Consider the following 13,805-nt stretch of genomic DNA (forward strand, 5'->3'; position numbering starts at 1 on the left):
GTTTGCAAGCCCCCCCACCCCTGCAATGTGACAGGGCCCCCCCATTGCCGAGTGCTGACACCTCTGGCACTGGTACATTCTATATTATGTTTATATGAAACTAGAACATGTACTTACGTAATAATTTTACAATAATTGCATTTAATTTTCTAAATACAATATATATTTTTTACTTTGCACTACATCCCAAAGGTACGTTTTCAATTGCCTTTGCACGTGTATACAAATGCATGAATTACATGGTTCGTTATTTACACTGCAAAGTCGGCATACGTATTGCAGAAAAATATACACGATTGTATTTAATGGGACCAGATGAAGACATGTTTAAGACACAAATACTTTATTGTGAGTAACAAGTCAGTGATCTATGTTCCATTATCACTACAATTATCTCGTCATAAATTACGCATTTCAATGTAGCCCACTAAAGCAGGATTTTTAACAAAGCAAAGTGAAATAAGCAAACAGAAATGACCCTTTACCTAAATTGAAATGCCCGCAAGTGGTAATGTTTTTTAGTTTAATTTTTTTTACAAACAGACGCGCGCTATAGTGTGGGGGGGGTGGAAGGTGGTGAGCAGGCGTGTTTTTGATTCACAGACAGTGACCACAGCTCAAGGGACGGTGGGAAGTGCGGTTATTAGTCGTAAAAACTAAGCTCTAAAAAAAACCCTACGGTTAAATTTTGGGAATTTTGGTTTTTTAGGCACTTTCCAATATTTTTCTGGACAAAAAAAAGTACAGTACTTGCTCCACTTTCTGAAGTTATAGGAAAAATATATATTGTACTTTACACACAAACTATTAACTTCCACTTGAGCCGTAATGTACTCTTGATTTTTGTCATTTTGCCTGCACATTAAAACCATAAGTTGCTTGGAATGAACAGCCCTTACCGATGTTTTGAGATTCCATCCGAAGATGGCCAAGTTTGGAAAATTATTTTCTTCGAGATTATTACCTTGTCAATGCCAACATGTTGACAGGCGGCTAAACCAACAGCTGCACTGATGTAAAGTACACGTGTAAAATAAAATAACAAGTCCTATTTGAGTTGACGTTGGTTAGAATGAAGCATTACTCAGGATGGAACAGGTAACCCATGCAAACTTCTGTGTGTCCTGGGAGTAAGTGGGGCTGGCTTACTGCCATCAAAATGTCCACTTTCTGTCTCTCGCATTGACCCCAAAACGCAGGGTTTTTTTTCCCTTCTCATTAAAATCAAAGAGATGAATGCTTTTGTATTAGAGAAATCCCAGCCACCGAAAATAAGTCCACAGAACGCACAAGTAACTACGCAATTTAGTTATACAGTATAAGTGAGTCATCGTACATACATCTTTTTAATGTAGAAGTGCATGCAGCAGGCATGATAATTGGCAATTTTCTCAAACGTAATTTCGTCCCTTTAAATATGTGCTTTAGCGCTAATCGTGTGTATAATGGCGATTTGAACGATGAAAACTCAAATACAAGCATTGTTTACAGCTGATTTTGTGATGGCAGCAATTGCATTATTCATATACAAGGTCTGAGTTTTGCAAATAAGTGCTGAATATGCATACTTGTTTCATAATTGTTTTGTTAAACTTGTTTTTCGGTATTTTAAAACAAACCTTTTTTGTTCGTGAGATTTTATACAGAATGAGTGTTACGGTGCATGGCATCACTACAGTACATTCAATGGCAACTCCTATGTACATGTTTGTGTTTACATTGTGTGTCAATGATGGCCATTTAAGTTAAGAGGGGTGGGGGACATAATAAGCTGAAGGAAGTAATGACCTCCATGCCAAGGCTGCATCAACATAATTGTTACAAGCAATAACATGGCAGTCTTATATACAGGATTGTGTGATTTGTCTGCCCGATCCCAGGCCAGTAATCTGCAACGCCTCTCGAATACGCAATACAATACCAGACATCATTTAGCCCAGCTAAATTACTGTGCTCTAATAAAGCATAACAAGTTTTAGTAGTAGTATAAGTTATAATTTTTTTTTTTTTCAAAATCACCTTATAACATACCAATGTGGCGGTGGATTACAATTAATGGATTTTACGACCTTCAAAACTTGTGTTTGACAATTTTTTTCCCCTTTTTTTATTGAACTTTTTTTTTACAGGAAAGTGATTCACAAAAAATAAAAATGTTTCAACAAGAGTGTCTTTGGCTGAAAATTAAACATGGAAATTTAAAATAAAGCATTTTTGTTTGTTTGTTTGTTGCATCATGCAGTGCATTAAATGGTAACTCTAATCCAGTACGGGTCACACCCAACGCAGCATTGCTCAAGGCCTCCCCAAGCCACTCACAATCTGCACTCACCAAGGATCACAATCATCTCTCCCCTCTACACGTTTGATTTGTTTTTTTTACTGCACGAAGTCGCCTTCCAGTCTCGTGTGGCACGCTTCCCAGAATCCCTCTCCAAGCTGTGGCCCTTCCTCGCTCCGTGGTAGCTCCACTTGGGCAGTCAGTGCTGCTCTTTTGCACCGTTACTCTGTTACGATATCGAGGGGGGCAAGGAGAAACAACAGCAGAATTTTATTTATATACGATTCTAAAGTCTATTTTTTTTTACAGAATCACTGTGAGAAATGCAAATACATCCGTTGCGATTATATATGCAATATAAAATTAGATTAATAATTATTTTGTTATACTGTATCCTTTATTATAGGAGGGGAGCAAACTTATTGTAGATTGGTCAGCGCCTTCTGACAATAAACATAATCGCACATACAATATCTGTACAGCCAACGCATGCATGTTTATACAATGTTTCACACGTGGATACGTACAGCCCTTTTCAATCTCGAATCAGAATCTTTATTAAGACTGGAGGAGGAATCCGATGAGCCATCGTACGGGACCGTTGTGGTTATTTGACCATACTTCACCATTCTAGTCAGTGGGGGTTGGTGATGGCCAGTAGAATGGATGTGAGAGCATAGAAGTACAACAGTGGATTTAGGTTGACTGCCATCTGCTGACCATAACATAGCCACTTAGCCGACAACACCTGCAAGGCACGAGGGTCACGGTAACCAAGCACTAATCCAGGCACAAAACCTGCTTAGCATTCAAGATCTGACGAGATCGTGAAAATTTCTGGTGGTTTTGGTCACACACTATATTCATATGTAGAGAGAGAGTAATTTAACTAAAAGATGTCAGCTCAACCCCCAGACTACCCAGTAAGCATTTTCTGAGATATTTTTTTAGAGTTCACGCCCCTTGTTGAATGGGCTCACTGGGCTGTTGAAAAGAGCACGGAGTGAGCACATATTTTGATCGAAGCCAAAGTAGGCATTGCAAACCTAGGCATTGCAAACCTGTTTGCATACCAAAGTCGACGTTGAATAATTGTGACAGGCAGGGGAGTACGGCGTTCCAGCATCGGATGGGCTCGCGGCCCAGACAACGCTGCTTACCTGTTCCACCAATCCAACGTGAACTCTACAAACAGTGGCGTAAGCTGCTTGCACGCTCCAATTTGCAGGCAGTACAAATGCAGCCAGGCTCGCTGGGCCAGTGGGGGTCCAGGGCACCGGGTTATGAAGAGGGGGGGGGGCATTGGACAGAGGGCCCCAATTGATCATTGCACCAGGGCCCATGTTAACCACACTACGCCACTGATTTAAAAGCTTTGCAAAGCCTATGCTATTGCCGCATCTTTATGATCCAGCTGCAAAGGCCCACAGAGCGTTACCTTGTGAACACTTTTTTTTGACCTTGGCAGCATTTACTATCTTTCTCACACCCCCCCAGAATGCACCTCTGTCCTCTCACCCTGAATGATCGTTTTGGTGACGACCTTTGTGACAATGCGATCATCGGCACGGCTCTGCAGGAGGGTGGAATTGCGAGGGGGACAAGACATAGAATAGAACAGAGCTGTTAATCACGGGGGACAACACTGAGCAGGAGGAATGGGACAAAGCTGGCTCACGATAAATGTTTTTCCACATTTAACACATTTTCTACATTAATTTCCTTCACCTACCAGTCTTTTTTCCAAGATTGTCTGCTTGGAACATTGTTCTAAATCCTATGACAATATTTTTCATGCACTCAACTGAAAATTACGTGTAAGGAAACTAGAGAACCCAGGGAAAGGCATTAAAACTCCAAAATATTGCCATGATACATCAGCACGATACTTGCTTCACCGAGTCCTGGTTGAGTTCCACTGCCCCTCAGGAAGGGATCACACACACGATGCCGTGTGATCCATCAACCCTGCCCCTGTCCAAGTATCCTGGACACCCATCATAAGGGATTATCCTGGGTAAAATATTTTAACAAAACATAAAAGTTTAACACGCAGGCTTTCGCAACCAATATCATCCATAATGTAGTTTTTTTTGGGGTTAGATGGCGTAAATATAAATGTGTCGTTAAACCCGCCACCACCCAACACAATCAAATAGTAAGGTTTGTCACGTAAACAGAAGATGCCAATTTGTTCATAGTACAGCACACCCGTGTGTTGGAGAACAAATCCACAACATTTACAATTTGCTTTCCAACACTCCGGTGTGCTGTACTAGTAACGAATTGGCAAGTTCTGTTTACGTGGAAAACCTTACAAATTGGCTGTGTCAGGTGGTGTTTTAACGACACAATTATATTTACGCGATCTAACCCAAAAAATATTATGGAAAACATAAAATAATCCAAAGTTCTGTATTAAAGCTGTGCACCGTCACATCCAACTCATTGAACAAATGTCTAAACCACACAAAATAATACAACAGGCTGCTGCATCAGCGCGGTGAAAACATGACCCCAGAAACAAGAAACGAACACAAAAGCAAAAATCCACACCCAAAAATCACTTGAGCAAAAAAACGTAAACTGCTTAAAAAAAAAAAGGTGAAAAAAATCTGTTCCTGCAGAGCTAGATACAGAATGAAGGCTTCAACAAGGGAGGGTGTTTTATACCGTAAGGGGTCCTTCAAGCCCTGGGTTCAGGCTTCCGGCCTGCATCCTGGCGTAAGCGTCAGGGTCCGTGGCCTGCGTGATGACCTCTTCGCTCGCTGAGCCGTCGGGGGCAGTGACGCGGCGAATCAGTTTGCGCGTCACCTGGCCACCGCAGCGAGGCCACGTTGTGATTTAGAGCAAGCGTTATGCAAATTTCAATCTCGGAGATTGTTTATGTTAATGAAGCTACCGTAATGCACACGACAGTGTTTTTGTTATAAAGCTCAACTGCAAAATCATAAAACCGGTAATAATTACATTTCCAAGCTACACAAGGGTACACTGAAAGACAATACCAACTTGAACGAGCGCTAATCAACACGGATAGAGCATCACATTGTAACTCTGGTGACGAATCCAAGTAAACATCAAAACACGGTGAAAATGTTATGTATGTATGAATTATGAAACAGTGGAACGCCGACATGATAAATGCAACGAATGGAAAGGATGTTACTTTTCGAGTGACGAGGTTTCCCTGTTCGTCGGTAAACTCTTCCACACACATAGGCCCAGCAAGGAGATCCAGCGGCTTGTCGCCCTGCGGCCATGTAAGACAGGACTTGCGGGTTTGAACAGGTCTCACCCACAACAAAGAGGTCGCATTTTGCTTGCCAATGTTACCCGCATTGGGAACACTGTGAATGACGTAATACGGCAAGCAATTTTTTTTTTACAAAAATCCTACAAGTATCCCTCAATTCGTATTTAATCCAAGCTCATGCACCACCTTCAAATGCGTGGATGAAAATGAACGAGTAAAGTAATGGAGACAGGGAACTCAAAGTTCAGAGCGAATCATGCAAGGGGTCATGGTGCAATGTCTATGTTTTATGGAATGTAAAGATAGGACATATACCGTACTAATGATTATATAATGAAAATACTTTAGACGTACAATTAAACAGGCCCACATAATTCTGCAGGCGTCTGTGCCTGGTCATGATAAAGGTGACGTTTCAGCTTTTATGTTTTTTCTCAAGAAAGTCTAAACTAAAGCGATGAAGAATACTTGGCAAGGTCATAAGACCATACTGCTGAGTGGCTTGGTAAATAGACATTGCACTGTCTTACACAGGTTACAAACGATATATGCAGTATACCTATTACAGGTGCAAAGTACCATTGTTTATTTTATAAGTTAGTACATACAAATTTGCATTTAAAATAAGCCCAAAATGTGGATGCCACAACTATTTGTTGCTCTTGTGGTCTAAGGACTTAAGAAAGTAACTACGGTATACTGTATACAATGTCTTCTCAAAACATTCTTTAAAATTTAAAGTAAAATGCTGAAGAAAACAAATCTCAATCCAAGGGACACAAATCTAAACAAATTGCACAGCACTGCAAGGCGTTCTTAAAATCAGAGGACTTGTCCACCCCTAAGCAAGCAAAAGAGAGGTCAAAAATGTTCTTGGAACAAGCCTTTAAAACAACTAAAAAATAATCGACACTGATGCGGGTTGCACATCTATGCAGACGCACAGTATATATATACACACACACACACAAACACATATACTAATGCTACCTGCGCCGCAGGATACCTGAACAATTACACGTCGGCGGATCACCCTGGTGGTGACCGTCTGCTCCTCCTCCGAGCCAGAGCCGGAAGCGGACTGGGGTGCGGATTGAGAGGGGGGGGCGTCGGGCGCGCGCGCGGGCACCGCGCCGCCGCGGCCTCTCTGCGCGCGCGAGCGCACCCCCGAGGTGGAGGGCGAGAGGACAAAGCAGAGCAGCGTCACACACGCCGCCGCCGCGGCCACGAGCGGCAAGGAAAGCAGCTGCCTCGGGAGGAGCGCGACGAGCGCCCAAAGCATCGTCCCTCTCCGCGCCAACCCACGGCGGAGTGTCGCGCCGGCAGCGAGAGACAGAGAAGAGCAACCGTCGCCTCCTCCTGCTGCTGCTGCTGCTGCTGCTGCCCACCCAGAGCCGCTCGGGACTCGGCGTCCCCTGGGCTAAAAATGACCGCCAGACCGCAGCCACGTTCGGGCACGCTGCACCCCCCGCCCCCTCCTTCTCGGGGGGGGGGGATGGCCAATGACCGCCGCATGAGGATCATCACTTGCAGGCAGGTGGGGAGGCTTTACAAAAAAATACCCCTTAAGCATCGCAGCTTTTTTTTATTTTTAGCCGTTCTCACTGCATCGCAGGCAGCTTAATCAATGTCACGTTATCCGTTTCATTCCATAGGCAGCGATTTACGAGAGAGGGACTGCCAACGAGGGGAGTCTCGAGAAAAGGTGAAGGCAACGGTGGCATTGGTGGTGCTGTACGTCCATCCTGCCCCTGTAAAGACGCTGGTGTCACAACCCAAAAATATTTTCATTTTACTTCACTCAATAATAATATAAGATAAAACATAAATTATCAACATGATCCGAGGTCGTACATTCCCAATGCTGAGCAAAGACCCTGAAATATACGTTAAAAATAAGAAAGATTAAAATGTAGTATACGTTTGTGATCAGCAGTACAACTAATACATTTTACCAATAGAACATAACCTGCTGAAAAGAGACCACTATTCATGCCTTCTAAACTCTGGAGACAACGGCATATCTTCCCTTACAAGACACAATACAATATTGCCATTGAGCCCAAGCATATGAACAAAATTTGTTACGCATCAAGTTAAGCTAGATTTATTGCGATTCCAATGCAAAATTTCATTTCACGGAGACATACTAAAGTGTCAAGTGGACTCCATAATGAGACTGCCAAAACCATATCCATAAAAAACGGTTCAGTGTTATTATTAAATTCCCACTTGCAGCTCTATTTTATGTCAATACTAATGCTAACATGTTACATTCCTCCTTAGGTTTCGGCCAGCAATGCCCCTTAACAGCAATACGTTTCGCCAATGCAGGAAATAGGCAAGAGACCAGGACATACTATGACGCACTATTAGCCACGGAGAAGTTGAATTCAAAGCCCACAAATGGAAATATGATTCCTTTCCCGACAGTATCCAAGGAGTAGTTTATTGCACACCTGTGCAATTAACCATAGCTTTCCATACAATTTACACGCAATCCGTTGTCCCTGTGTGTGTGCCGGGCAAACTGTAAAATCTGCGTTGGGTTCTGCTGCATCTGACTGTTGAGAAGAAGAAAAAAAAAGGGGAAGTCAAAACGAAAAAGATTTGAAACTATTTTTTTATTTTACCACTGAGCTACGTAGCTTTTTTTAGAAGCAACTTGGCCACAAATGATAGCTCAGCGAAGCGGCTCATCAAGTGGAAATTCATAGCAGCCAAATACTCTATACGCGTGTTTCTAAATGTCGGAAGTAAATAACGGAGGATCCGGAGAAAAATCCACGTTACCACGGGGAGAGAGACGTGCAAACTACAAATATACAACAGGCGTCAGGGTCAGGATCGAACCCATGACCTCCTGTATACCAGGCGAGGTAGTTAACATCCCGCCACCTGCGGTGCGACAAGTCAGATACCAAATGGCCGGCAGGGCTTATGATACAAAGTGCAGCAAGTGAGTTATAATCTCGGCCTGGCAATGCCGCTAGCGAGCGTGGCGAACTGAGGTGAGACTGCACCTTCACGGGACCTGGGACCTCCTCCTCCACATTGTGAAGCTGTGACGATGGCACGTGCGCCACCGGACACACACCACGCACTGTCTTTGCTATTATTACGATTGCCTTTTTTTTTTACCAAGGAAGGCCTCGCTGAGTCTCCAGACTTTTTTTCAGGAGGGTCCTGCCAAGTGTTTCGCAGTCGTAGGTGACAGTTACATGTAATGCCAATTGGGTAATTTGTAGGTAATGCTCAGCATTGGGCAGTTTAGCTAATACCAGTTACGGTGTATAATATTTGTTGCTTTGGGAGGAAACTGGAGTACCCACAGGAAACCCATGCAGAACAGGGGGAGAACATACACAACTCCAAAAAGAAAGGTGCTCAAAGTCGTGATTCAAACCCGGGTCCTTCTTGCCACGAGGCACAAATGTCACCACCCTGCCTCCCATTGCTGCCCTTCTTACTGAATTCAACGTGGGTGAGAGGTCAAGTCAAACGATACCTCTCTGCTGCTGGGAGCCCCGGGTTTTCCGTCCATGGCGTGAAGCCCTCTGCCCGGCCCGTCCGTCTCGAGATGTTTGTGAGATCCCAATGGCTTGGTCTGTCCCACCACCAGCTGCTCAGCCTCGTCTCTCCTCCGCACACTGCACGGTCATGCGAAGTGGCAAGGAAGCATCTCAGAGTTAATTACAAACTGCCAGCGGGGAGAGTGTAAGCTCTACTTCACCGTAAGCACCCAGGCAATACGTGCTGTTGACTCCCTGTCCCTGCTCAAGTCCAGGCTCAAGACATCCCATGTTTCCTCTGGCTATAACGGACTTGCATCCCTCTCTCTCGTGTCTCTACACAAGTGTTCTTCAATGCAATGCCCGTGGGTCACTGGCGGCCCCTTTAGTGCAGCCGCTGAGGTGCGGCCCTCCGCCAATACACATATAGTGAAAACACCCCATTATCATCATCCTGTCAAAATCCCAATGGTTTCAAATGTGTAGCAGCCCTCACTCTGATGATGTCTTATCAGCGAAAGTGCCCCCCTCTGAAAATTAGTGAAAAACGCTGGTCTACACCATAATTGCAATGCGTCAGACTGAGATGCTCTCTACAAACTAGCCTTTTGCCCGTCCAGGGACGGGTGTATTGCAGTAAATCTGAAACTTGCAAGCGAAAAGCAGACCGCGACGTGATATTTATTGCATCAATGCATGTGCAATTTGTAAGGCCGCGGTGACACAAACCTATTTCACTTTAAAGTTATAATCCCTTGTTCATCATGACGTCGTTTTTACTTCTATGTCTCAACAGCGTTACGGAGATCGCGTGACCGTGACGTGAGGGTTCTGCCTTTGTAGTAGTGAGGGTTATAAGTTGATGCTGAGGAGGGGGGAGGAGGCGCCTCGCTCCCCCATTTGGAGGACGTCACCTTATAATGATTATTAATGAGGGGCGCTGTTCGATGTGGCGTGACGGCACATGCTCATGATTATTAATGAAAGGGGCGGGTGCTCCATGTGGAGTGACGTCACCCGCACATGATTATTAATGAGGGGCGCTGTTCGATGTGGCGTGACGGCACATGCTCATGATTATTAATGAGGGGGGCTGGTCGACGTGGATTGACGTCACGCACGGAACACACAGACATTCTTGTCTCATTATAGTAGTAAATTATATCATATTGTAATATTTTAGTAATGTTAAGTTAAAATTAACCAGATTCTTTAGAGTGCTTACAATCCCCAAAAATGTTTGCAGTCAGGGGCGATGTCATGCGTCATCCCGATTGAGTAATTTGCAGGTTATTTTTCAGCATTGGAATATTTGGCCAATACCATTTACATTACACGTTGATTTCATTTTGACTCCAGGAAGAAACCGCATATAATCTAGAGAAAACCCATGCAGAACAGGGAGAGAACATCAAATTCCAAACAAAAAGGTGGCCCGAGTCAGGAATGGAACCCAGGTTCGTTCCTCCTGCGAGGCGGGAAGTGTAATCACTGCGCTACCCTGCCGCCCTCGTTGCCGTGCGACGCATTAGTGGCGGCGAGCACCTTGTGCCATCCATGTTGATGCCATCCCGGCTGACTGCTTGCATCGCTCCTGTCCTCACACTCACGGCAGGACTGTCCAACCCTGATAACACACACACACACCCTTACAGTTACAAACGCGCACAGATCTCAAGATTGGCTTTGTAGTCTGTTGGTACACAGTGCTGTTGGCGAGCGCCTATTAAGGCCGACAGGGCATGCTTGGGGAGGAAGGGCGGGCATCGTGGAGAGGTGGATCCCTCGTACACAGCCGGGATTTTGAACCCGTGTCACATCCATCGGAGGGCATTGCGTGGAACACCCAACGCTGCTGCCTCACGAACGCACAATGATGATGGTTCAAACAACACACGTCAAAAGTACATGAGCATATGGTGCTGTTGCTGCGCATACTTTCACGGTGGGATAAATGTTGCATGGTTGGCATTAAACAGATAAGTATACAGGAAAGAAAACAAAATGTAAGGAAAAGTAAAATAACAAAAGTAAAATATAAAACCTGAATCTCCGAGGGAAAGGTCATCCTCCGACGCGACCATGGGCGCCAAGTTACGCCCGGCCTCGTCGGCCGTCCCCGGAGCCGCCGGCGACAGTGGAGGTGTCCCGTTGACCTCTACGGTCGTGTCTGGCCCCCAGCTCAGTTTGGGTCGGGCGGTCGACCCCGGGAACAAGGGGGAAGGCAACTCATCGGGCGGGGGGGAGACTCCTTGAAGGCGTTCGTGAAAAACGATGAACAAACGCAAAGCAAACATGAACGGTGAATTAAATGGTAAAATGAACAAAAAAATCCTTCACATCCACAACAACAACAAAAAAAATAGGGTGAAAACGAAACTGCGAACTCAAGCGCAATGGAAACAACGACAAAAGCGGGCACTGTTGGAAAATGAAACGCGGAGCTGCCAAACGCCTCGCCTGCTGAATCCGTGCAATGGAACGCAGACCCCTAATCCCCGTACCTTGGACTGCGCCGGGGACGCTAATTCAGACCTCGTTGCGCATCACGGTGTTGGGTTGCTCGCTCGCGTGCGCTCACCGTCAGACTCATCCAATGCGATCGTCCCCTCGATCTCGCTGTAGGAGCGTGCCCCCCGTCCGGCCCCTCTCTCCACGAGGCTCACAATGTCGAGCCGGTGGATCCGCGCGAGGGCCACCTTCAGCTTCTCCACTGCAGAGGAAGAAGGCAACGTCAAGCTAACCCTTCCATCACAGGCGGAGTCTGACTTCTCTGATAGTTAGGAAACAGAAATATGATCCGTGATGAGCTGCGCTGGCTACCTATTAAATACGGGATTGTGTATAAATTATGCCTACTCGTCTTCACGAATCTCCATCGATCTGCTCCGTCCTATTCTCCCCGATCAGTGCGTACCGGCTCGCGGCGACCTGCTGCTGTGCCCGCAGCATGTAAACCTCGCGCGTGATATGGCTAGCGCAGTTTCGGGGTCTCTGGCCTAAAGACCTGAAACACGCTACCGGCTCACGCTCGGGATCCATCCCTGAGTCTGAGCCAGTTCTGCAACAGACTCAAAATGGTGTTCTTTCAGAGAGTCTACTTCAACGTGTGATCAATGTGCATTCGTGATGGACTGCACTCATAACAGTAGCCAATAACAAATGTTCTTACCGACTCGGAGGTGCGGGACAGTATCAGTTGGACATACACGTGTATGAAAAACTGTTAACAAGGCAGGAAGGCCGCATCAGACGTTAGATGAGAATGAGCGTGACGGTGCAAAACCGAGGAGGCAGGGGGACAACGCGGGCGCCGTTTCGTGTGACGACGCTTGGCGACGTGAGCTAGCGAGCAAATGCTGGGCAAGGAGGGACGCACCGGTGGCGGCCGGGCCGTCGTGCGCCGTCCACTGGCGGAGGAGCTCGTGGCCCTGCTCGGCCACCGAGATGGGGTTCTCCATCCGTATCCGGTTGATTTGGTCCTCGTGGAAACTCAGCTCACGGGCCAGCTCTGCGCAGCCGCATGGCAGAATCGTCCACAGGCTTGGGTAAAACATTTATTAAATACACGACAGTTAAAATTGCGTCACGTGAAATCTTTCTTGACGACTGTCTAAATGCGTATGGACCACGGCCAAATGAGGCTGACCACTTAAAAATGGCATCCAAGTGATATTTAACCATCGCTGCAAATATCTTAGCCGCACTAATCAGGTTCGAGAGGGGAATGTTTTACATCTGGAAAAAAATGCTGTGTCTTAATTCAACTGTGCCGAGTCACTTTTGTCACTGCAAGGGCCTCATGCAATGACAGAAGTGACCGGATGCCTGTGTTCATCAGTGGGTGCCGGCCAAAGGTATTTGAAAGTCTGATACAGCCTTCAGTAAGCAAAAGGTTCCCCAGCCCACATTTAAGATAATTATTTATGAATGGCTGATTGAAATTCTAATGGGCCGCAAATCTTACATTTCACACAAATACAGCCAAGGCTATGCTTAAAACTATTAGCATCTATTAAACTGTGCTACGTATTATCTGTTTTTATTGCCAGCCCTATAATAACGCACGGTCGGATGCATGCACATCTTACCAGGCCAGCTAATGCCCAAATGTCCTGCGATTTCTGACAACCGCAAGCTGGTCCTCTCACTCGGGCTGTGACCAGCAGCTGAAAAAAATAATAATCACAAACCATGTTCATCAGCAATTTAACAAAACACAATCCTCTTGAGGAAAATGTGCCTATTGTGGGATGCAGTAGTATATTTACAACAATGCTTTCATGAGATCACCCAATTACAGTCACGGGGGAAAAGATGCAGCGTAGCATTTGTACATGTCAATTATGGAGGATGAATGGATGGGGGAGTTGGGTGCATGCATATTGGGAAGCCGATAAACGAGAGGAAACAACGTGGACACATTTCACAGAAGATTGCATGGGATCAAGGACATTGCACGTGGAAGTTGCAGCGGATGGCATGCACTACATCGCATGCATGGTGCGCACAGAGTGGCAGAATTTCGTCTGCTGCTGCTGCCTGTTACCCACGGAGGCATCTCGCTGCCGAGGCCGGGGTGAGTTACTGCGGCACCGTGCCGTACGTGAATGACACACAGCAGCATCTCCGCCAATTGACGGGCAGATGCAGCAGAGACCCGGTGCACATGTTTCATGAAAACAAACGTTCTGAAGTGGTCGTACACAACACCGTTTGAAAAACAGAACATGGAAATGACACGGGCTTTGTTTTT

The 13,805-nt window shown here is 45.7% G+C and overlaps 1 protein-coding gene across 23 annotated transcripts in view; it reads right to left on the minus strand.

The window, feature by feature from the left end:
- Nucleotides 1-326: 326 nt before the first annotated feature.
- LOC116940156 (uncharacterized) overlaps nucleotides 327-13,805 on the minus strand; it is a 232,355-nt gene continuing 218,876 nt past the window's right edge. For 16 of the 23 annotated variants that reach the window (XM_076065545.1, XM_076065536.1, XM_076065539.1 and 13 more), the window contains 8 exons: nucleotides 13,141-13,218; nucleotides 12,429-12,560; nucleotides 11,631-11,762; nucleotides 11,094-11,300; nucleotides 10,595-10,676; nucleotides 9,046-9,187; nucleotides 6,544-6,684; nucleotides 4,981-5,534 (listed from right to left, as the gene is read on the minus strand). In XM_076065545.1, coding sequence (XP_075921660.1) covers nucleotides 5,166-5,534; nucleotides 6,544-6,684; nucleotides 9,046-9,187; nucleotides 10,595-10,676; nucleotides 11,094-11,300; nucleotides 11,631-11,762; nucleotides 12,429-12,560; nucleotides 13,141-13,218 — 1,283 coding nt within the window. In that variant the 3' untranslated portion in view covers nucleotides 4,981-5,165. Of the gene's footprint in view, nucleotides 2,508-3,799; nucleotides 3,855-4,954; nucleotides 5,535-6,543; nucleotides 6,685-9,045; nucleotides 9,188-10,594; nucleotides 10,677-11,093; nucleotides 11,301-11,630; nucleotides 11,763-12,428; nucleotides 12,561-13,140; nucleotides 13,219-13,805 lie in introns of those variants that run through there. The other 7 variants (XM_076065541.1, XM_076065544.1, XM_076065547.1 and 4 more) reach the window with 7 other exon arrangements.

The sequence above is a fragment of the Petromyzon marinus genome, chromosome 8 (genome assembly GCF_048934315.1).
Source record: "Petromyzon marinus isolate PM22_M1 ecotype Great Lakes invasive population chromosome 8, UKy_Petmar_22M1.pri1.0, whole genome shotgun sequence".
Classification (NCBI taxonomy): Eukaryota; Metazoa; Chordata; class Hyperoartia; order Petromyzontiformes; family Petromyzontidae; genus Petromyzon; species Petromyzon marinus.